General features: G+C 40.5%; 3 protein-coding genes across 3 annotated transcripts; 2 read left to right on the forward strand and 1 right to left on the reverse strand.

Annotated features, from left to right (window-relative positions):
• Positions 1-211: 211 nt before the first annotated feature.
• Positions 212-2,333, forward strand: LOC102716591 (transcription factor bHLH95-like). Its single transcript, XM_040523199.1, has 3 exons — positions 212-301; positions 1,220-1,702; positions 2,241-2,333. The coding sequence occupies exons 1-3, from the start codon at positions 212-214 to the stop codon at positions 2,331-2,333; spliced, it is 666 nt and encodes a 221-aa protein (XP_040379133.1).
• A 2,677-nt stretch (positions 2,334-5,010) lies between these two features.
• On the forward strand, positions 5,011-10,554 carry LOC102716866 (transcription factor bHLH95-like). Its single transcript, XM_040523200.1, has 3 exons — positions 5,011-5,436; positions 9,854-10,312; positions 10,459-10,554. Exons 1-3 carry the CDS (start codon positions 5,011-5,013, stop codon positions 10,552-10,554), a joined length of 981 nt encoding a protein of 326 aa, XP_040379134.1.
• Positions 10,555-10,653: 99 nt separating this feature from the next.
• Positions 10,654-17,574, reverse strand: LOC102717149 (cellulose synthase-like protein H2). The gene is made up of 8 exons (XM_006653337.3): positions 17,184-17,574; positions 16,207-16,537; positions 15,972-16,100; positions 15,761-15,880; positions 14,200-14,412; positions 13,330-13,629; positions 12,549-12,899; positions 10,654-11,510 (listed from the first exon to the last, which is right to left on the reverse strand). Exons 1-8 carry the CDS (start codon positions 17,480-17,482, stop codon positions 10,920-10,922), a joined length of 2,334 nt encoding a protein of 777 aa, XP_006653400.1. The 5' UTR covers positions 17,483-17,574; the 3' UTR covers positions 10,654-10,919.
• Positions 17,575-24,812: the final 7,238 nt, after the last annotated feature.

A 24,812-nucleotide genomic window follows, 5' to 3' on the forward strand; every position in this document is an offset into this window, starting at 1 on the left:
AGGAAGGAGGCAGGATTTATTCATCACCAATAAAAAGGGGGAGGGTGATGGTGGTGGTGGAATCACTATTGGCGTTAGCGAACCCAAGTGCAAGAGCTCATCTGATGAAGGTGACTGTGAGCTCATGGGTGTTGTGACCGGCACAAGTGAAGGATGCATCGGAGGAAATGGCAACAACGAAGTGAAAAGCTCTGCTGATGTGAACCACATGATGCATGCTTGGACAGAGAGGGGGAGAAGGAAGGAGATGAATAATAAGTTTGATCTTCTACATGCCCTCGTCCCCAACCTCTCAGAAAAGGTCAGGTTTACAATCTTGTGCTTTTGCATGTAATTAAATAATTACAAGTATGTGTGAAATACTTACGATTTTGTTCTTTTATTTCTTGATTAGAAATTATAGAGATGCAAATAGGATCATGTGTGAAATACTTGCATTTTTTTCTTATTACTTGATCAAACATTCTGGAGATGCATATAGAAGTAACTAGGGGCTGTATTAGGAGCAGTGCAGCTTAGGCTATAGACCTACTCCTAGGCCTAAATATCCATTCTAATTGCAATTCAAAGTTTAAAGAAAATAGAAGATAATTGATACATTTATATAAATTATACTAATTTAGCCATACACTTGAGCAAATTTTTATTGTTTTTCTCCCTTATTTGTTCTGCAAAAGGAATGAGATGTTTGAGTGGGTATAATTAGGATGAAATTAATGCATGTGTGCAGCTTACTGGCAACAGTTGGAACTTGGAATTTACATTTGGATCTGTACCTTGATCCATCGTGTGGTGTTTCCGTGATTGAACGTTTTCTCCTTACACAAACTAAAGTACTTCAATGTTTCAAAATCTTTTAGTAATATTTGAATTTGACAAAATTCTACTTGCAATCCAAATCAAAACCAATATATATTTCTTTTTCTCTTCACAAAACATGCTTTGCTTGTTCATTTGTATTTGTTAATGGAGTGCGGATTTATGGATACACATATATTATTTTCTAATTTGGTCATCAAAATATTTATTGGGATTTATTCACCCATGGACAAATTGAACGTCCGAAGGCTGAGGGCTGGTTAACTTCTTCTTTTTCCTCCTCCTGCCCTATTTTCATTGGAATCCAGTGTGTAGAGTGACTAGAGCCCCTACAGCACCTACGCTGGATCCGTTCGTGTAATCACCTATACTAAACTAGCTGTATATGGCTGTGTTATAGGCTGACAAGGCGACCATAGTGGAGGCGACGATAAACTACATCAAGAATCTCCAAAACGAGGTCTATAAGCTCGAGACACTCAAGATGCAGCAGCGCAAGCGCATCGCCGCCGCCAATGCCGACGGCGAGGGATCCGCCACTCCTGTACCAGCGCCGCCGGTGCCGGAGGAGGAGGAGGCGGTGGCACCGACGAGGGAGACGGCGCTGGCTGACATGGTGCACGTCTGGGAGGAGGAGGAGGTGGCCGGCGGTGGCGCTCGCCATGGCTGGCGTGGCTCCCCCGCGCCGCTGCAGACATGGACGGGGTCCAACATGACGGTGAGCCTCGCCGGCGACGACGCCTTCATCACGCTGTCGCTGCCGCGCGGCCTGAGCGTCGTGACGGGGGCGGTGTGGATCCTGGAGAGGCACCACATCGACGTCCGGACGGCCACGCTCTCCACGCCTGACCAGGACAGCAGCCTGCTCAGCCTGCACTGCCACGTAAGCGACCTAGCTTGTAAATACTTTGCACCCTTATTTTTTTTCGTTTATGCTTATCTTGTAAGTCCAAATTTAAATTTTAATTTTAAGTAATTTAGAGTTGGTTTTGTCTTTTTCCGTCGAAGTTTCTTTTTCAGCCTTGCTTTTAAATTGTTAAGAATACGTATATAAAAGTTTTATTTACAAATTGATTTTTACTCATAAATATATCGTTTGACTTTTTCGTAAAAGAAGGAAAACAGTCACCCCTTGTCATTTTGGACGAGGACACATTTTTCCGAAAACAACTATGACTTCTATTTTCTGTTACAATATATATCAAAATATAAACAAATATATGATTTTATTGAAATTCTTTTGAAGAGTAATCTTCACGTATTGTCTCCCTGTTTCTAAAAGTAAATGTGTAACATTTATTTGACATGTTTAGAATGACGAGTATTTGTAAACTGGAGTTCTATATAATTTACCCAAAAGTTTAAGTGATCACAAGCTAATCTACGATCTAATCAAAATTCTTGGTTTTCTGATCAAGCAGCTCAGTCCAGCGTGCTCGAGCTCCCAGAACCTAACGCCCGTGGACAAGTACAAGCTGGCAGTGTCAGAGCTGATGCTTTGGATCGCCTCCTGAGAAGAACGCCTACTACATGAGGCCATGAATCAAAACCAAACCTTTTCTGCTGCTTCTGTCGTCGACAGAATGAACCAGAGTCTTTGATTTGCTTCATGTTTTGTTTGAGTTTTCAGACAAAATAAGTTATGTGTGTGAGGTGGAACCTCCTGTTGTCGTTTAATCAATGGAGTTGCAGACAATGCTGTTCTGAATAATTTGCAGTGATTGTGGGTTTGTTCGTTTGATTAATTTGAGAAAGTGTGGATTGTCTGAATGTTGGTACTGTGGTATTGTAGCTTGTATGCGTCGAAATATTTATGTGCAGGTAGTAATGCCCCTTCAGCTTGACAGTCCAAGGGGAATAGTGACATGCATGGCTTCTCTTTTCCATAAGCAACCTGCAGCATACAAATTCGCCGTGATTACATTTCGCCCTTATCTTTTGGCTTTTACTTATGCTTATAAGATAAAATTTAATTTTTCAACCTTAAATTTGAAGTTGATTTCTGGATTTTTTTCATCATAGTTTATTTTCAACTTTGGCTTTTAGATCACTATGAATATGTATATAAAAGTTTTATTCGTCAATTATTTTCCGTTTGAAGAATTAGAAAATTATGGATGGTGTGTGCAGATTTATGTCTAATTTCATATTTTCTGAAGTAGATTAGAACCAGATATCAGAGAATAAACAGTCTGTTACATCAAGTTCAGATTGCATTCAGAAAAATAAATTAAAGTATAATAGAAACCAATCACTTATTATTTTCAGTTACAGCAGTGAATCTGGAGGAAAAGAGACCGACCAAAGTACCAAGTCCCAGTTCCTGTGGCCGATTTTACTGAAAAACGTAAAGCAGCTGCCAGATGGTTAGGTTCTCCATTATATCTGAACTAGCTGAATTTCATGCGCAATTGCTGAGCTAGACTATACTTTATTCGATGTTTTACTTGATATAAAACTATTGCTTATATTTCTATAAATACAATTTGATTTATAGTGGTCAAAATCAATCTACATAGTATCATCGGGACTCATCATGGTTAACAATGTAGATCTTTCTATTATTCTTCAATTAACATGGCAATTCATACTGTTTTTTTTCCCATTTCAGTAAGAAATCTCAAGAGAGGATGCACCTGCTGTACTTATCTACTTTAAAGTCCAGTCTCAACTTTTTAACTACCTTACACAGTTTTAACTTAGTAGATGTTCACTAAACTAGAATTAGCTGGATTACAATGCCATATATATCCAGGTATTAGACAGCTTATTGAATTTGGAAGCTTCTTCGTCATTAATAGTACTTAAATAATAGCATAGCACATTGAATGTGTGGTACAGCAGGGAATCGGTAGTAAAGCCATTGCAGTCACTAACACGTGGACCAGGAGCTATTCTACATGACAGTAGTTATTGCTGCTGCATAGACAACTGTAGTCTGTAGAGGATCCATGTTCTATGTGATGATCTGGAAATGCCCAGTGCTTGTCCTGTGAGAAAAGGAACGTTACAAGTATTCGACTGCTAGTTAATCCTGCCAATAAAGAAACACATCGTGCCAAGACAGGCTATACACGCCAATATCATGAATTCATCGTCACAACCTAGTATGTTTGGAAAAATTTATTGACTAAAATTTACAGCCTTTCAATTCTTTTTAAAGTATATCATGAACCTAAATCAAGGCTGAAATGTTTGATTATTGCATACTCTCTCCTATAAAAATTATCTTTTACATACATATGAACACATGATTAATGAATCATCTACATAACTAAATGATATAGTTCAAGATTCAAAACAAATGAAAAGATATAGACACACGCTCCATTTTGTCATAATTTTTTTTGGAGAAATGCACCATTTGACACTAAATTAATAATTCATTTTGATTATATCGTTGTTCTGTGGCTCCGATGTGAGAGAGAGTTTGCATGAGACATTCAGGTATTCACATATTAAAGCTTAAACTTTTTCACAAGAAGATAAAAAATATGAGCTGGATTAGATATCTATCAGCAAGAATGCAGGATAGATAGCTGATAGTATCTCACAAGCTTCTTTGATGCCAAGAATTCTGAGCAAAGGGGAAAATCCTATACTTTAACAAATAAAATTTTTCTTTATTTGTGTCCATAAAACAAAGTATCTGTTCCAAAAAGTAATATAACGTAAAGCGCTAATGCTGGCTAATACGGCCAAATAGAAAGATGTATATCGTGCCAAATATGTAGGCCCACCAACTCTTGAGCAAGCCTTCAGTTTTCCCATGTACTTCTATGCACTTGTCTCGTGATCTTGTGTTATTTATGAAAGACCCACTTGGTAAATTCTAGTTCCTTGGGTATAAAATGTATGTACCCTCAAACACAATCTATATGTAGATTGAAATAATGGTTGATTATTGCATATCATTATCTCAAACTACAAACTTTTATTCCAAAGTATATATCCCTTCACTCCAAAACTTCCTTGAGGTTATACATACAAGTGTTGATTAAAACATAGACAATAACCAAGTAAGAAAGTTTTAATGACAACTGTAAATGCATTAAATCCTCCCCTAAAAGAAGATCTTATATAAAGCCCCCTAGCTTACCCTCCTCCCCCACTCTCAACTCCTATTCCCTCTCTTATCGCCCTCTTCCTCCTCGAGCCCCTACGCGTTCATCGACCTCCTCCTTGCACCCCATGTCTCGAGAAGAAGGAGCCAACCTCCTCCCTCGAGAGGCCGATGAAAGCCCAGGTCACGCCGACGCCTTCACCGCTGGCGTTAGTCCGGTGAGGTCGATAAAAACGGAAAAGTCTAACTCCAGCTCTAGCTCTGGCGATCCCGGTGAGATAAACAGCGGCTTGGAGGTGGCAAGCCCTCCGGTGATTGGGGTCAGCACAAGGATCAAGGGAGCAGGGAAGAACAGTGCCGCCGTCAAGAGAGAGGAAGGTGGTGGTTGTGCTGGCGTCCGTAATGGCGTCGGCAGACGAGGCAGCAACGGGAAAGGCAAGAGCGCTCTGGACATGGAACACGCGCTGCATATTTGGACGGAGAGGGAGCGGAGGAAGAAGATGAAGAACATGTTCAGCACCCTGCATGCTCTCCTCCCCAAGATCCCAGGCAAGGTTAGCATGCATGACCGTTGCTGTTTTTCTTTTTGGCTATTAGATCATGACAGGAATGTGAATACTTAGAGGTTTTTTTCCTTTGGTTTTTTAATGCTTGGTGGTTAATCATTTCATATAGATGTGATTTGTCAATTGTTTTGATAGTATTAATGGATAGATCTTTCATTGTTTTGTGTCATGGATAAAGATCCCTAATCTTTATGTGAAGGGAAGGAGCAGTTGTGTTTGTCCATGTTTGGGTCTGAATTAAAATCATTGCACTGCACTTGGAAGAATGTTGTACATCTAGCTTTATCTTAGACGGAGTTTTTCTTTTTTGAGTAGTTTAGTGTATAGCAATAATGTCATGAATGCCTTTGTAGTTCATATTCAGATTTTTTAGGTACATTTATGATAGAATTTGCTCTTGTTTTTAGCAACATATTAATAAATACCAGAAAAAGTTCAATGCCAGCTGTCACTTGAGCTCCAATAAGGATTTTTTAATACCACACATTATCTTTTCACTTTTATTGAATTTGAACCTACACACTAGCTTGTAATTTAAATAAACTCGAGGCCTTTTACATCTCATGAACCTTTGCACAAATTCACTTAGATTTGGTCATTATTGTGTCTAATTGGTTGAAGCTACATCCGATAAGCCATAGGAAAATAACATAATTGAAAGGACCATGATGTCGTTTAGAAGGGAGAATAGACGTTTCTGAAAAAAACTAGTTGTGAAATTAAACTTTATATCGGAACTACTGATCTGAATTATTAGAACTTGATCTCTTTGTTGAATCCCTAAAAGGAGATACAACCAGGAACAACGCCCACAACATAAATGTGAACTATGGTACAAGACAAGAGAAAATATGCAAGACATAACTAGGATAGATTAAACAAGAGAGAGCGAGAGGTATGACTTTTCACGGAAGTGTGATGCCAACGACCCTGCGTCTATGTTGAGAGACTCCAAGGATTTAGGTCTCTCTTGATCTCAAGCCTCAGCAAGCAAGTACCAAGGATGAACTTTTGGTTTCCAAGTAACCACCAAGGCAAATAATCATTACTAAACAACCATCATGGTCTAAACTTGGACAATGAGCAACTACATTCGATGAAGCTTGACTCTCACTCAATTACCTCTTTCCTTGAGGAGGTGAGGGAAAATATTCACAAACATTTTCTGGGCTATTCACAAAGATCGGATACTTATGAGTGACACCTAGCCAACTATGAGGATGACATTCAAGAGTAATAATCTCAATGAGGAAGCCCTGGTGCTGATCTCCAAGTGATCGATAAGAATTCTAACATCACAAGCTATCCAAATCTCAAATTTGTAACTCAAACTCACAAGAGAGCTCTAGATCCAAGGTGGAGAGGCGTAGAAACTCTAGAAAGCCTAGGGGAGTATGTATAAAAGATGTGACAGCCAACCCCTCGAATTGGGGATGAGATAAGTTAAATACTCATACCCACTATAAACTAGTCATTGCTCATAGAATTTGAACACACTTAGTAACTCCAGTCTCTAGGAGAAAGCTAAGTAAAACTTCCGATCAGGCATCTCTACCAACCCAAAAACCACGATCTAAACCATCAGAACTTCTGATCAAGTTTCTTGGCCATTTAGAGAGCTCTGATTGGAACCTTTGGTCACAACCACTAGAAACCCCTATAAATAATGAACCACAAAGACCATTTTCCAACGCAAGTGTGTGCGTAGGCCTTCTTGTTTTTGAATCATAGAGATGTGATTTGTTCTCTCCTGTAAGGATCAAAGGCAACTTTTATAGCACTTGGACACAAACTCGGTGTACCTTAGCATGTACCCCACTTAACAATACAACTTTCCTATTGCTCAAAATTGACATAAAAGTTAAATTAAATCGTCTTGGGTCACTTAGCCTGCTCTATATTTTTAAAGGTCACAACCCACTAATAGAATCACCGAAGGGACTAAAACCTGCAGTTATTCTCAATAAGATTATTAATCCGCTATTTGTTTTGTCATTTATCATCCAAAATCCACTATAGATAAGGCTATCATACAAGTTGAAGGTTCGTGAGCTGCTCAAGCTTGGTTTGTCCTAAGTTCGATTTGACCTTTGCTCGAGCTCCAAAAGATCCAGACCCAAGCTTGTGTCTAAGCTTGTGAGCATTGTTGATCAGAGCTCGAGCTTCAATGAGCCTATCAATATATGATTTTTATTGTTTATTGAATAAACTAGTTGATCAGATGTGCCATTTTTATATATCCACACGATAAATATCATATGTTGACATCATATATTTAGGCCTTGTTTAGTTCCCAAAAAGTTTTTCCAAAAACATCATATTGAATTTTTGGACATTTAAATGGAGCATTAAACATAGATGAATCAAAAAACTAATTTCACAGTTGTGAAAGAAATCTTGAGATGAACCTTTTGAGCCTAATTAGTCCATGATTAGCCATAAGTGCTACAGTACCAACATATGCTAATGATGGCTTAATTAGGCTCAAAAAATTCGTCTCGTGGTTTTCAGCCGAGCTGTGAAATTCGTTTTTTTATTCATGTCCGAAAACTCCTTCCGACATACAGTCAAATGTTCGATGTGACCTCTTCCCTAAAAAATTTTGCCATCTAAACACCCCCTTATCTTATCCCTTTTACTCATCTTCTATTAATATTATCTAAAAATTAATTATTTTTATCAAGAGACCGTCCTTTAAAATATATGTTATACCACTTATAAACTAAACTCAGTAGTCGATCTTAAGCTAAGTTTGCTAAAAAAAACTCAAAGGTTACGTAGGCTCAACTCGAGATCGGTTTGAGATTCTGTCAAGCTCGAGCCTAGGCAGACAAGCTCGCTCAAGCTTGGCTCGTGGACAACACTAATTAGCAGTTTAGATGGACTTTTAGGGCATCCAAAATAACTTATGTGTAAAAATTTTATACCTCTACTCTTAGTAGTCCAAAAGCCAAGGTAGAAAAATACACTTTAATGAAAATACCTTAAAAAACTCTAAAATTAAATTTCGAAATTCAAGTTCAGATTACGTTGATAGGACAACAAGCAAATTACGAGAGTGCTAGTTGTCTACAAAGTTTAATGATTCGATTTGATTAAGGGCAATTGTGTTCTTGCCCCTGCTTTGAATTGCAATTGTCATTTTGCCCTTGCTATTTAGGTCTGTGATTTTGCCCGTTCCTTTTATTGGGGTCAAAATGAAGCTCAAAGCTTAGGTTTACCCATAGTCTGTTAATCCATCTTAACGTTTTTAACTTTCAGATAAAATATATGTATACCCTTGCATATTCCCCCTTGGCTTTACATCAATTGCATATTTTTGTTTTGCTCCAAGAGAACTTGAGTTGAAATGAAAAGCAAAGAGAAATCTGCCTTATTTTTCAAACAAATAAATTAGCTCTTACTTGTGCAGAATAATTTGGTTTAATACGACCAATGTATTAGCAGTCCAATATGTACAAGTGGATAAGTATCAGAACACTAATGACTCCCCATTGATCGTGTATTTCTGTGGGAAATTTAACTTTTTGCTACTCCTACGAGTGGTCAAAACATATTTATCACTCGCTGTCTATAACATGTGGGTCCTCATAAATCTCTGACAGCTGGGTCCAGTACCAAATCTGTTATGAACATTCGTAACAGTGGTAGAAAGTTAAATGCCCCGTGTTTCTGTAGGCACAAATATGATCTCGGTGTGGATTCATTAATGTTTTCAAAGTAAAAGAGCACGTATCTTAGTGGTTGCAGAGACTTAAGTAGCACCCAAGTTCATAGAGCTTAGGTAAATACTCTTATCTAAAAGAAATTAATGTTTTCAATGCTTTGCCAACATGTACATGTTTGACTGCTAAATGAAGTGACTTCTTTGCAAGTAGAAACATGTTCATTCGTTTGGCTTTATGTCATCCTCTTAGTCGCCACAATTCCAGTAGTCACTATTCGGAAAAAAACCCCATGCATTCACAATAATTGACTTGTAGTTTAATTGATTTATCATGGAAATTCTCCTTTACTGTAATTCCGCATGTGTTGCTAGTAGCCAACCAAATGCAGCAAGTCTGTTAAAACTATCGACTTAATTACAAGATGTTATGATTCTTTCTAGATTTATATCTATGGTAAAATATAAAATATATGAAATATATTTATTGATTATGGATGAATCTTGATATAACTAAAACATCTTATAGTATGAAATGGATGTAGCTAGTATGAACTGTATAATGGAGAGCAAACGACCTATGGAGATGATACATTCAACCAATTATAAGCAACCGAATCAAAGGCAAATAATCTGCATTACAGCATATATAACACATTACACATCCAAAGTACAAGGGCTTTATTTTACATAATCCAGATAGAACATGGATGCAACTAAACCAGCTGATCGATGTTGCAGGCTGACAAGGCCACCATCGTCGGGGAGGCGATCGGCTACATCAGGACTCTGGAGGACGTCGTCCTCAAGCTGGAGGGCCTGAAGATGGAGCGCATGCGCGCGCAGCACTGGGCATCATCGGCAGCGGCAGCTGCCGCCGCCACCGTCGCCGGCGAGGGGTCCTCTCAGGCGCCGCGCCACGCCGCCGCCACCGCCACCGCGCCGGCGGTGAACACGCAGCAGCAGCAGGCCGCGGTGACGGTGGCGGCGGCGGGCCCGGCGCCGGCGCTGCAGACGTGGTCGGCGCCGAACATCACGCTGACCATGGCCGGCGTGGACGCGTTCATCAACATGTGCCTCCCGCGGCAGAAGGCGTCCTTCACCACGGTGGCGTTCGTGCTGGAGAAGCACCAGATCGACGTGGTGACGTCCACCATGTCCGCCGACCAGGACAAGAGCTTGTTCAGCGTCCATGTCCGTGTAAGTTCACTGGCTACCTACTACTGTCTACTCTACCAGCATCAGTTTACGCAAAATGAAAGTTTTTTTTCGTTGATCCTTCTAACCAAATCACAATGACAAGCTCGATCATCACATGGAATTAATGTTCATTCTGGTGTACTCAGCTGAACGAAGCCTCTCTTCAAAGCCCCGAGGGTCTGACGCCTGAAGCCAAGTACAAGCTAGCCGTGTCCGAGCTGATGGTCAGGCTCGCCGAATGAGATGAACAAATGATCCTGCATCACAGCCAAGCCTCCTGAATTTGCACCCCCCCTGCTACTACATATCGTCGAGGATTCGTACTCCCGCTGTTTGGAACAAGGAATTAAACCAGTCTCTGCTTTGAATTTAGTTCGTCTGAATTTTGCAGAATTCAGTTAAAGTTTTTGGACAAAACAAGTACACCACCGGGGAGGTGAAAGTGAAACCCGTTTCCTTCGTCGTTGCAGTTACAGACATGTTGCTTACAATAATAGGCAGAACTGTTGCTTCATAGCATGATCGATACATGGTCCATCAATTCCTATACCTCTGAGCTGTGCTTAGATCAAGCTAGCTGCCTGTCTGTGCTTGTGTGCATCAAAATTTAATTTCTTCTGCAGAAGACAAGAAACATAGACACAACCAAGCTGGCCTTCAGCTGGACACTCCAAGGGATGCCATGGCTTCCCTTGCCCACTAGCCCTCTCACAAACGGGGAGAAGCACAGCACCAGCCATCCACAGCACACGAACTCACCGACGCCCGGCGCACCACCGGGCACGGGCACGGCCGGATCATCCGCTCCCCGGAAAGCCACCCTCCATGCTCCGACACCGATCGCGACGACGTTTAGCATCGCCAGCGCCGTCACGGGGATGAACACCGGCGACGAGTCGAAGGTGAACCTCCCGGGGCGGGTAGCGCCGTCGATGCCGCCGCCGTCGTCGCCATTACTCGGCGTGCCGGCCTTGTCCTCCTTGCTGGTGACCTCGAAGACGGTCTCGGAGAGGCCCAGGGTCTTGAGGAGCACGGTGAGAACCGCTAGCAGCCAGGCGGAGACGGAGACGATGCGTTGCATCCTGTGGTTGTTCCACCAGGCACGGGCGGAGAGCCCACACGCCTTGTACTCCATGAAGCTGTATGCGTTGTAGGACAAGAAGAGGGCAAACGGGATGCTGAAACCATCTTCTGATGCCTACAGGACAGCAGAAGTGCAGTAGTTCATTTCTCACACTCTCTAGAATCTAGAATCTAGACAACCCATTGTCAACCAGTGAAAAAGGAAAGGTTTTTTTTTTATCATAGATTTGCTTGGATCTAACAAAAAGTATCTCTTAACGGTATCTCACGGTACCAAATCGTTTTTAATCATTGGATCTAAAAATGCTCATCTTGCTCAGCTAGATCCAATAGTGAAAAATAATTAGTAACGTAAGGTACAAGTACCTCGAGGTATTTTTTTGAGCAATTTTTCCTTTCTTGAGGAGGTACCAAGAGGTACCACTGTTTTTTATATAAAATTTGATATCTCTTGGTACCTTAGACAGTAGAAGGTATTAAATTTTATATAGAAAACAGTGGTATCTCCTCAATGATGAAAAAATGCTCATTTTTTTTAGACCGGAGCCAACCTTTTTTTTATCAAGATTTGCTTCAATCCAACAAAAAATATCTCGAGGTGCCGATACTTCATAGTATCAAATCGTTTCTGACCGTTGGATCTAGTCAATCCTACTTAGCCAGATCCAATGGTGAAAAACGATTTAGTACCGTGAGGTACTGGTACGTCGAGGTAATTTTTGTTAGACCGGAGCAAATATCATTTTTATCATCATTGAGAAGTATCTTGAGATATCAAAAATTTTAGTGCAAAATTCTGGTACCTCAAGGTATATTATATCACAAGATATTGAACTTTTGATATTTTTAAATATTCTTAAAAAGGTATCTTAAGGTACCATATTTTTTAGTGTAAAAATTTAGTATATCTTGAGTACCAAAATTTTGCAAATTTGTGATTTCTCAAAATACTTTTTAAGGACGATAAAAAAAATCGTTGCACCAAAACTTTTAGTATCTCAAGGTACTTTTAAAGAATGGTAAAAAACTAAACTTTTACACTAAAAAATACGATAATTTGAAATATTTTTTCGTGGATGGTAAAAAAGCTCAAAATGAAAAACTTATAAGCAAGATGTACTGACGGCGAGTGGTATACAAAAGAAAAGTTTACCTTTGGCAAGAAGGATTGGTTTGTTAGTAAGCAGTAAGGTCCCAACAATCCGTAGCACAGCTCGAAAGGCGCCCTGACGGGCCACCCATAGACGATCAGGTAGCCGAGGCATTGCCGGAGTTGGAGGCGCTCGAACATGGCTGAGAATACTGGGTTGTTCCGGCTGACGATGATCTCAAACAGACCTGTCGCCCATCTCTTGAACTGGGTCAGGCTGGCCGGCCCTCCTACCGGCGCCGATCCCATGAACGCCGGTGGCTCGGTTTCCATCAGCGTGGATCTCCAACCCTTGGTGTGGATCCGCTGCCCGGTCAGTATGTCTTCTGTTAGCGATCCATAGACCCAACCGACCTGACAAGAATATATACGATGAACTTATGGAAAGAGCAATTTTAGCATCCTTGAGAAGGTACTAGGAGGTATCACTATTTTTATGTAAAATTTGGTATATTTTAGTACCAAATTTTAAGATTTGCTTCAGTCCAACAAAAAGTACCTCGAGATACCGGTATCTCGCGGTACCAAATCATTTCTGATCGTTGGATCTAATAATACACATCCTACTCAACTAGATCCAATGGTGGAAAACGATTTAGTAACTCGAGGTACTGGTACCTTAAAGTACTTTTTGTTGTACTGAAGCAAATCTCCCAAATTTACATAGAAAACAGTGGCACCTCATACCTTCTCAAAGATTGAAAAAATCCTCGCATGAAAATATACAGAAAAGTGTACCGTACCATAACCTACAAAAGTTATGGCAGTGGAAATTCTCTTTTACCTCCTGACCCCAGCATGTTCCAACCTCATAGTTGCAAGCTGAGACTTCCTTTGCCGCATCAACACGGCCTGATACATCTGCCATTGGCTTGGTAGACGACAGGTCCCCAGAGATTATGGGTTTCGTTGATTCTTTCAGCTCCTCTGAATTTCCAAACTTGGTCTGAACCTCCTTGTGACACGATGAACCTGAAGAATTGTTGCAGTTTGGCGGCACGCCGTAAATGGCTTTCCTACGGTGAAAGCAGCCTGTTCCAGCATAAAAAGGGCCCTGAAGTCCTTGAATCCCTCGGACAAGTCTCTAAACATGACACACATGATCAGTCTTGTTTATTTGGAATGTATATCACTGGCGTTACGCAATGTTGGATTTCGGTGTAGATTAACAAAACATTTTCACCATAGTAAGTTCAGATTTGATCACATATGAGACTTCGCATAACCAAATTAAAGGTTTTTCTCTACCCATTTTTATCTAAAAGTACAACTGAGCACGGCAAGCCAACGAGATCTGACTCAAAAACCTCAAATAGTTATCTAGATGTAACTGTCCCAGATCAATAAAGCTTACATCATCTAAAGAAAAAACCAAGAGATTTGCTCCGGTTCAACAAAAAGTACCTCGAGGTAACAAATCGTTTTTCACCATTGGATCTAGCTGAGTAGGATGTGCACTGTTAGATCCAACGATCAGAAACGATTACGATTTGGTACCGCGAGATACTGGTACCTCGAGGTATTTTTTGTTGGACTGAAGCGAACCTCAAAAACCGAACAATCAGACATGCAGATGAAGGCAGAAATACTAGCATCGATCGCTACACTGATCTGATTCATGTGAAAGAGTTAGAACAACTTGCAATTGGCGTACCTTGAAGAAACACTCCAGGTGGTTTCCGAAGGGATCATCCTTGAGGGCGTCGTAGAATCGCTGAGGCACCTGGACGAACCCGCTGTTGATCTCGTCGTGGAACCCCAGCAACAGGCACATGGCGTGGAGCAACGCCTTGGGGTTGTTCGCGAACATGTCGCAGTCCGTGTTCAGCACGATCGGCGCGTTGGTCATCACCGCTGATACCCTCATCTACACAAGCACACGCACAGAGACGAAGAAATGCTTGGCGGTGGTCAGCGCAGCTAAGTTAAAATCTCGAGCAATTTTATAGCACTTTTGCTATTAATCAAACGTTTGATTTTTTTTGTTCTTCTGTCAAATACGTGCGTAATGCATAGAGGCTTGGGGGAGGGGGCGTGTATAAAATTTTTAACTTGCGTGTATGCCTTTAAATTATCATCGAATGACAATGACCAGATTTGATCGATGGAATTGAAATTTTCAAACGTTTCATCAAGGATTTTATTACCGTACCTTTGGATGCGTATGAGCCCTCCATAGAGTTAGATTCAACGAATAAGATTTAATCTTACTACATGTGCTAATGGGTGTAGTATGAGCAGTAGAAGGGTAATTTTGGAAAAAAAATAATATATGGTATTATTATAAATTTGTGTTGTTGCAAAGTTTTGTTCGTAACCCCTCACGGGCCAATAAGCCTGGCCCACAATTGGTTTAGAGCTAAACATATATCATGTTCTTCGTCGACGTTGGTGTGATCGATGATCCTAAATGGTAATCGTGTCTTGACGAGATATCTGTGATGTTTGGATTTGTTCTTCTCTGTGACTTAATTAAGGATGGATGATATGCTTATTTGTGTACTTGGTGAATTAAATAGCAGAGCTTTTTTTTTCTAAAAAAATTGAACATTGAGATCAAAGCGGCACCCACACTCAACATATTCCATTGCTGTTGGAATTATTCAGGGGTTGGCATGTTCGGAACTGGAGGTGGTTGTGTCTATTGAGTTGGGCCGAGTGAACCTGCCCGCTTTGCCTCAGTGAGATTAGGAGCACAAGACTAGACTAAAATACCCTTCCATATTACTGAGAAAAGTCTAAAATATCCATCACAATTAACGGTTAGATTTGATCATACTACACTACTTACCATCCCATCCCAGTGGAAGGTACCATAAAAGGACCCTTCATCAATAGACGGATCCATTTTACAATATTTGAGAAGGTACCAGGACGTACCACTTTTTCTATATAAATTTTGATACTATACCTCTTGGTACCTTAGACATTAGAAGGTACTAAATTTTACACTAAAATTTTAGTATCTCTTGATACCTACTCAAGGACTGTAAAATTGCTCTAAAATCTCTAAACTTGATTTATATGTTCAGCCTCGTCTTTTCGCTTCTGATTATGCTTGTAAGTTAAAATTTAAATTTAAAACCTTAAATTCAGAGTAAATTTTGGGTTGTTTCATCGTACTTTATTTTTTAGCTTTGACTCTCGGATCGATTAGAATACGTATATAAAAGTTTTATTTATAAATTAATTTTTATTTACAAATATGCACTCACAAGGACATTCATGGCGCCCGCCTTGTAGTGATGGCGGTGCATGGGCCTCTTCTCCCTCGAGACGTATACGAGATGCGGGAACCCTTCTCCTATCCTGCTCTTGCTGTTATCCCAAAGAACCTGAATCATCAGCAGAGAATCAAATCAAAACGAGGAAGAAGCCTCAGAGGAGAGGAGCTACAGTACAGTTCTGAGTTCTGACTGCCACGACCTTGATGATGGTAGGGTGGTTCGTCCTCTCGACGTTCAAGAACTCGGCGAACTCGCCGCCGCCGTGCTGCAGCAGGAGGGAGCGCTCGTCCGTCTCCTTGATGCGGCGGGCTAACTTCTCGTATTCATCCTGAAGTCTCGATCAAACAACAACAAGAAGAAGATGGCCATGAGCGAAGCCGTGGCAGTGAATGATCGATCGATGCGCAACAACAACTCTCTGAATTGTAGTTAACCTTCATGAGCGTCCAGTCTTCCAAGAACTTGTGATCGAGCGGTCCGAGCTCCGGCGGCGTGGAGGAGAAGTAGAGGAAGGGGGCCCTGACGGCGACGCCGTACCGGCGGCAGAAGGGCACCCACGCCGTGGCGAAGCTGGCGGCTTCCCGCAGCGCGTAGCACGTCGCCGGCGAGCACCCGTCGTCGGAGACGTAGCACGCCAGCCTCTCGCCGGCGGCCGGGTAGTCGAGGGCGAGCAGCGAGAGCACCGTGTTCACGGTGACCAGCGGCGGCTCCAGCACCGGGTCCGCCGTCGTCACAAGCATGTCCACTGCCGGGAGCTCATCCATTCTATGCATGCGCACGGACAAACGGGAAACTCTTAATCACTCCACTCATGAAAATGTCCCTGGTTTGTTCAAGATCTATTCAAATAATTATAAAAGTTCTTTCAAAATTAACAACATTCATATAATATATGAGTTATTTTGCTATTGTTAAGAAAGTACTGGAAAGTATCACCCCTATATTGTAAAATTTGGTATTTACATTTATATCACGAGGTATCAAAATTAGATAAGTTTACTAAATAAAAAGTTTGCAACTCTACAAATTAGAGCTTTACTCATATTATTCCTTTTATACTGCGAGATACTAAAATTCTCACTCTTGCTATCCACCTTACGGTTAAATTGGTATTAAAATTCTGACTATTGATGATGATAGATCGAACGATCAAGGGAATAGGAGTAAAACTCTACGAAATAAGTTGAGCTACAAAATTTTAGAAAATATAGCAGGTCTCGGTACTTTTTATATGATATGAAAATTGATCGTAATACATACTTACGATTACACACAATGTTAAGTACTCTATAAGCTAAATTTTACATTTTCACAAACAAATCAAAAGTTCTGTTTTTCTTTTTCCATCTCCACAGAGCTGGACGATTAAACTGAAGGACGAACTGAGACTACACGTACTATATATTCGTACCTGTCGTCGAGGTTGTCCGGGTAGGTGACGAAGCGGACGGGGCTCCACTTGGCGTTCAGGTTGAGCAGGCACAGCACCGTGAACCACGCCTCGCAGACGAACGCCACGCGCCACACGGCTCCACCGCCGCCGCCGCCGGCGCGGCGGGCTAGGAGGGCGAGGAGGAGGAGGAGGACGGCGACGCCGGCCACCCTCCACGCCGCGCGCCGCCCGAGGCCGAGGGCCACCCTCTCCTGCGGCATCCTCCTCGTCTTCTTCCCGCCGCCGCCGCCTCCTCCTCTGGTGCTACAGGCCGCCATTGCCGGATCGCGAACACGAAGCCGCGCGCGACCGATCGAGTCACGACGACGACAACCGCCCGCGCGCGCAAACGCAACGCAACCCGGCCCGATCGACCACCGCGGCGCGTGCGGATCCAACCACGTATGGGGGGGTACGGTACGTGTATATATGGACGCCTCGATCGGTCTCCGGCCGGTACATTTGTGGCCTATGTAGACGCAGTTACGTCCAGGCGACAACTTGTTCCCGTTGTTACCACTAGCCAAGGGGCACTAGTGGCTGCACGTGCGGACGCAAGAGCGTCTCCAAGACCATGCTACTACTTTCGTCGCTAAATGTTTAATACGTCGTTAATTTTTTTTTATACGTTTAACTATTTATCTTATTTAAATTTTTTTTACAAAATATATAAAGCTATATATATGCATAAAAATATACTTAATAATAAATGAAATGATATAAAAATAATTAATAATTATATAATTTTTTAATAGGACGAATGGTCAAACCTGTATAGAAAAATCAACGGCATCAGTAATATTTTAGCATCTACAAATTAACTTGTATTGGGTTCATTTCAAAAAATATTAAACATAAAGATTACATACTACTCCAACAGAAATCTAAAAATGAATAACTTGTATTATGAACTCATATTTTTGTCAAAAATTAGGATACAATTGAGATAATTTTAGGCATGAGTGAATATTAGGAATGAATTTGGTAACCTGTTGGAGATATATTTTCTAATCCAATTCCTAAAATTTAGTTTTAGAAATTAATTTTAGACATTTCTTAGAGATGCTCCAAGGATACCAAGTAATTTCATAGTTGTTGTGTAGATACCAAGAGATACCAAAATTTTACTGTAAAATTTAGTACCTACTAATATATAAGATACTAAGAGATATCAACTTTTATACTAAAATTTTAGTATCTCCTAATAACTTCTCTAGTACCATAAAATTGCTCAAGGATATAACACCATAAACGATGGGTACTTTTTTGACCCAACCTCATATGTAGAAAAAATTAACCTCGTATATAAATTTTTTAATCCGCTCTTTTTGTTATGGGACAAAAAAGTAACTAGCTTTGGATTTTATAGGACAAAAAAGTCAAGAGTATTACAGTCATGTATATCCTTATCTTTATTTTTTTTGTTATAAAAATTTACGGTGTTTCTGTCGTACTCGTACGTCTCACCTGCAAATGATTCGGAGTGATGTCATCCGTGCCATCCACTTGTCCCATGTAATTAGTGGCTTTTTGATCCAATGACTTTTTTTATCCTTTGTCATATCGGATGGTTGGATGTTAATTAGAAGTATTAAATATAGACTGATAATAAAACTAATTGCATAAATAAAGTCTTTTTCATTAGACAAGATTTTTAAGTCTAATTAATCTATAGTTAGCAAATATTTACTATAGCATCACATTCACTAATCATGGACTGATTAGGCTCAATAGTTTTGTCTCGTGAAATAATCTAAAGTATATGGTAGGTTTTATTAATAGTCTATATTTAATACTTTTAATTAATGTGTAAACATTTGATATGATATGTATTAAAAAAAAGTTGGAGGGAAATTATCCGATTACTCGTGCAGCCTGCGTTGCTGCATGTGGCACGCCTAGGTCCGCTTCACGCTGATATCAGCCCAAGTCCATCTTATCCGACTAAGGCAGCTAATTCACCTAGAGCGAAAAACGAAATAATATATTAGTATATAATTAATTAATTATTAATTATAAAAAAATATAAAATAAATTAATATGATTTTTTAAAACAAGTTAACTTATCTGCGTCGGCGAACGCGGCCTAAAACTAAAACCAAACGGCCGTGCATGTTCCCCGGTTAATCTAATAATCTATATATGTAATTAAATTGCACGACTCGATATATAGAACCTAACCAGAGGCTGGACTGGTCTTGTAGCCAACTCTGCGAGACGTGGAGTGATCATCAATGAACTCGATCGCCTAAAGAACGAGATATATTTGTCAGCTGCAGCAGCGATGATGGAGATGGAAGACCGATCGATGCCCTCCTAGTCGTCACCCGTGCGGTCACCAATTGCGTGTGCATGTTTATTTTAAGCGCTTTTTTATTATCCGTAAAAAGTAAATAATAGATAGGAGTTAGCCAGAAAGTAGTCAGCGGACACAGGGAATCAATTCTTCACCAGTGTAAACATTATGTACCCTATTTTTTCGCTTTTGTTTACACATATAAACATATTTAAAATTTTAATTTTAAATTGGAGTTGATTTTAGGGGAATTTTTTACTAAATTTTATTTTTCAGACTTATTTTTTAGCTTGCTAGCTAAAAATACGTATATAAAATTTTATTTATAATTTTTTTTGCAAATAACCTCATGCTTTGCCTGCAAAGCTATCAGTTTGGATTCTCTTCTCGGGTACAATTAATGTGAAAAAATTTCTTTCCTTTTAAATTTTTTCTCGTGTTTATTTTTTTTCTCTTGCTTCAAACATAACTGCTAGCGATAAGGCTGCGATTAAATGCAATGACAACACATATGAAGTGAAGGGGAGCTGCCTAGCTACTGATGCTGCTGCCCTGTTGTAGGTAAGATGCATGCGTCCCGCGTCCTGGATTTGATTTTTCTCTTCAGTCTGAACTAATTAAACTAGCCAACTAATGGGTTGAGCTCTCGATGGATTTAATTAAGAGCTTTTTATCATTCTTAAAATATATCTTAAGGTACCAATAATTTTAGTACAAATTTTTGATACCTTAAGGTACCATACTTTTTGCACTGATACCTTAAGATATTTTTTCAAGTATGGTAAAAAAGCCCTTTAATTAAAGCTGGATTTATTCTTGGAATTAGTCGATGTGGATATGAAGCTAATAATAAGGCATATCTCAACCAGCTTCATTGCTGAGCCCCAAGCATGGTGGTAGTTCCCTCTGCCTGCAATCCACTATGGATAATTTGATGATTCTAAATTCGAGAGAGAAGAGGCAAGTTGCAAGCTCAGTAAAAAAAAAAGGAATCCTACAATTGATCATTTGTTTATACACCATGCAAGCTGCACGAGTCTGAGATTAAGAAAAATACCAACAATAAGAACACACATTCGTTAGACATAAGAATAATATGTAATACATATGGATTATAGGATAATTCGGTTACAAAGCACGAGCATCAACCTAGTAGGATTTAATTTTTCTATACATATAGTTTATTACTACAGTTCAACAAAAAGTATCTCGAGGTATCGGTATCTTGAGGTACCAAATTATTTTCCACCGTTGGATCGAGCTGAGTACAATGTACATGGTTAGATCCAACGATCAGAAATGATTTAGTACCGCGAGGTACCAGTACCTCAAGGTACTTTTTGTTAGAAAGTACCGGTACGTTTTAGATCGTTGGATCTAACATCGCGCATCCTACTCAGTTAGATCCAATGGTAAGAAATGATTTGGTACCTCGAGGTATTTTTTATTAGGTCGGGGCAAATCTCTTTTATTGGACTGGAATAAATCTCTAATTACTATGTATAACTACTCTTTTTATATCTAAGATAGATAAACACCTCCGTATATATTTCTTCTCGTCGGTCACCCGGGAGAAAAACACACGTGTCGCGCGTCGGCGCAACGGCCTGTTCGACAAAACGCAGGCATGCATCGCCCCCTCCCGGCCGCGACGATGATCTGCCCCGCCTTGCCTCCCTTAATTGGCCCGACAACGTTACCATCAGTGCTACTGGTCCGCATTTGCTACGATCACAACCCTGATTAGGACCGCTGCCTGCTGTCGGGATCGAAGATCAAGCAAGAGTTAGGATGGACGGACGGACGGACGGATCACGGACGTACGTACGCGCCCCCCCGCACGCACGCGTTCCGCGCGCCGGCCACAGCATTGACACATGGACGAACCCGTCGCCGGCAAGCTTCGACGATCGATCCGCTAGCGTATGTGGTGATGTCCGCAGCGGCGTCGGTCGATCGGGCCGTCGCCATCCGGTCGAAGGTCTTGGCAGCCATGAATGGCCACACGCGACTAGCGATCGAGGGAGATAGCGGAGACATACTTTGGCACCACCAACCCCGGCTCCGGCCTGCTGAGCTTGCTTGCATGCAGCTTCTTCGTCCGTCCATAACGAAGCCGCATCTGCTAGCTCGATCCCCGTAGTCGTGCGCATGAACATGCGTGATGCGTGTTTTCGGAGCCTGCGATTTGGAAATACAAGTTTGTTGGTACGGGACCCCTTTATCTTTTCGTCCGAATATGTCCTGAGGGCGTGTCGAAATATTGTGCCTTGGTAGCACGTTTTGACAAATTACCTTGGTGGCATGTTGAAGCAATGTACCGTGAGAGTGCTTTAGGGCCATGGGTCTTAGGTGTGTGTCAGAGTGCCTCACAGGTGTGTTTGAGTCAAGATAGCAAGATCCCTTAAAGAAAGACTCAAACAAGACATGAGGAATTAAGCTTGTCGAATAAGATATGAAGAAGCTTGTTAGTGATGACTCCCGAGCATATTTTACTAGATGTCTGGGAACTAGCACTCAGGTACCGAGGACAGCTGGCAAAGTGGTGCAAGAGAGCCGAAGACATTACGTTTGTACCTTTACGCTCTATGAGTAACCACCCATGGGTATTACGGTAATTATACAAGGAAAGTCCGGAACTATAAAAATTCGTACCCTTATCCTGTAAAAAGCAAGGGTAATGTAATGTACAACGCCGAGGTATCTAAACAAAGTTCTAATGACATTAACAAATTACGGCCTCAAGTTAAGTTCGGATCGATGCGATCAATTAGAGGACGAATAAATGGGTAAGCCGGGCGGCTACTGTCGTCTATCGGTATATGTGATCCTTCCACGTCGTGTACAAACCCATATTATAAAGGGAAAATTGCAAGTATGTCATTATAATTTTATAAAATTGAAGATATATTATCTTGACCCACATGTCATTAATTATGCAGGCCCTACATGTTATTGAGATATCAATGACGTATCTCTAACTTTGCAAAATTATAAAGGCACGTTTGTAAATTTTCCTATTATAAATTACTTTGCGTTTGTATTAAGACAAACATTATAGTGTTTGATTAAGCGTATATAAAAACATTACCATTCACAACACCGAATTGGTTCCATTAAATCTATAATTAAATATATTTATACACTATATTTATTTTGTGTTTGGAATATTGTTATATATATTTTTATAAATTTGGTTAAACCCGTAGAGTTCTAACTCAAAATAAACAGAAATTAACTTATAACATGAAGCAGAGAATATCTAGCCAGCTATATATACTAACCATACTTCTTATAAGCTTCCACCTTAACTAGAAGATCTGAAAGTGTTGCAACCTGACTATATAGCTCCTACCAGTTTTAGTGTGTTTGTCCTTAGATTTAATGTATGATTACTTTAAAGTTAATTTGTGGGCTCTATTTAGAGTCCATTGAAAGCCCATCTACCATCTTTGATTGCAACTATTATTTTTAGAAGCAGAGAAGCCATCTATACTAGTTCGATAATTCTTGTCATTTCTTTTTACAAAAACATGGTGTTCTAAATCTATTTTTGACTATGAGTTTCTATTAAAATATATACAATAAATAAATAAATGCTTATTTTTATTACAGTATTCTTTATGACTCGTCAACACATGTTGTATTAGTGTTTCTAAATTAAATATTTTGAAAATTATTAGTAGTTAAAATTTTAAGAGTTTGACTACATCCTTGTCCAAAATGATAAGAAATATGAAACTGGAGATAGTAAGTATTATTTTCAACTGCACTTATTAAGGAAAAGGCAATAACTTTGAGGACTGCAATGTAGGTCACGGTACATAGCTTCAACATATTAGCATTAATTGGATGTTAGTAGGGCAATGTAGCTGCGACGAAAGCAGACATGTCGCAATAGGAGAAAGTCTGGCCCCAGGACTTTCTAGGCCAGCAACGGTGATACTTTCAACTGTTGTGCTTCCTCTAGAATGTGTTGTCGAGGCACCTCAGTCTCCCCCTCTTGGAACCATTTAGGTGAAAACCATGTCCATAATCTCTGGACATGTGCCTAGAACACTTTGGCATCATGTCCTTCTTGAAGTGTCACATGCAGATTCACGTTTTTTCACCTTTAGGCAGTTGGAATGGTTCTCTTGGATAGTGGTAGGTCTATTCGAGCGATGATTGGATCTTCTTCTTTGTCACATTCTCCTTCTGCAACCCTTTTGTTGGTATTGTCTTGGAGACCATACTTCTCTCAACTGTTTGGAGGCTTTGTTGGGTACTTTGGTGGCGGCTTTGTTGTAGGTTCGGCGGTGTCGAGTAATACAGAGCGACGCAAGGTGCAGTGCTTTGTAAAACCTTTTTAAAATTTTAAAAAAAATATTGTTTTGCTAGTAATAAAAGAAGGAGAAAACAATAATATTTTGTGTTCCTGCCTTTGCATGCCGTCTGATTTTGGGAGTTCAAGGAGGTTGGAAGGATTGACTTGATAGATAAGTCAAGCATGCCAGTTAGGTGCTTTCCCTGCATGTTTTTCTTCGAATGATATAGTGCCCCTAGAATGTCAAGGACAACAACGCCCTCTAAGGTGGAAGCTTGTAGCTAACTGATGTGGATTCTGTTTGTTAATTATCACAAGGTTTGCTTATTACAATGTTGGGGGTGAGCGCCGATGAGGGTAGGGATGAGGATATTTCAGTCCAAGGGTTTGATAGTGTTTTGATACTATTGATACAATATACCTTTACAATGATCGTAACAAATGTAATGTTATTTCCGCCTTCTTATCTATTTGCAAGCTTGTTAGGTCTATTGGGACTCTTAGCATGTAGAGGTCGGTAGAAATGGGCGGAGCCAATCTTGAGTCACTTTGGCTTTTAAAGGCTGCAATAACATAAGTTTGGCTCGGCTCATTTCTACCTTTTTTTATAAATCGGTCCTTTTAGAAAACTTATTTCAAAACTAGTCCCTACCAAAAACTTTAACAAAAATAGGCTATAGGCTTAGCGGCATACTCTTTGGCGCTAAGGTTCTATATGAAAACGTCACCTGTATTGGTGCTGGACCCTTGCCAGCGTGGAGACCGAGCCAATCCCGCTGTCGACGTGGCCGAGATCTCAGCGCCAAATTGCTTGGCGCTGACCTGTCGCAGCTCCACGCCAAAAGCATTAGCGCTAAGATCTCCAAAGCTAAGCGCGCGTGCGGCTTGGTTGGCTTTCTCCTGCTCTGCTCCTCCCCTGTTCACCTGTGCGCCTCGTACCGCCCGTCCAAGGATTAGTGTTGTTTTGTAGCAATAGTGTTGCTTTTGTTTTCTCCTAATTGTTGAG

The sequence above is a fragment of the Oryza brachyantha genome, chromosome 4 (genome assembly GCF_000231095.2).
Source record: "Oryza brachyantha chromosome 4, ObraRS2, whole genome shotgun sequence".
Lineage (NCBI taxonomy): Eukaryota > Viridiplantae > Streptophyta > Magnoliopsida > Poales > Poaceae > Oryza > Oryza brachyantha.

Coding starts and splice junctions, on each gene's coding strand:
- LOC102716591 (XM_040523199.1), top strand. CDS start 212: ATGCATGCTTGGACAGAGAGGGGGAGAAGGAAGGAGATGAATAATAAG. Junction 302..1,219: donor TCCCCAACCTCTCAGAAAAG/GTCAGGTTTACA, acceptor GCTGTGTTATAG/GCTGACAAGGCGACCATAGT. Junction 1,703..2,240: donor TGCTCAGCCTGCACTGCCAC/GTAAGCGACCTA, acceptor CTGATCAAGCAG/CTCAGTCCAGCGTGCTCGAG.
- LOC102716866 (XM_040523200.1), top strand. CDS start 5,011: ATGTCTCGAGAAGAAGGAGCCAACCTCCTCCCTCGAGAGGCCGATGAA. Junction 5,437..9,853: donor TCCCCAAGATCCCAGGCAAG/GTTAGCATGCAT, acceptor TCGATGTTGCAG/GCTGACAAGGCCACCATCGT. Junction 10,313..10,458: donor TGTTCAGCGTCCATGTCCGT/GTAAGTTCACTG, acceptor TGGTGTACTCAG/CTGAACGAAGCCTCTCTTCA.
- LOC102717149 (XM_006653337.3), bottom strand. CDS start 17,482: ATGGCGGCCTGTAGCACCAGAGGAGGAGGCGGCGGCGGCGGGAAGAAG. Junction 16,538..17,183: donor CCGGACAACCTCGACGACAG/GTACGAATATAT, acceptor GCGCATGCATAG/AATGGATGAGCTCCCGGCAG. Junction 13,630..14,199: donor ACCTGGAGTGTTTCTTCAAG/GTACGCCAATTG, acceptor TGTCATGTTTAG/AGACTTGTCCGAGGGATTCA.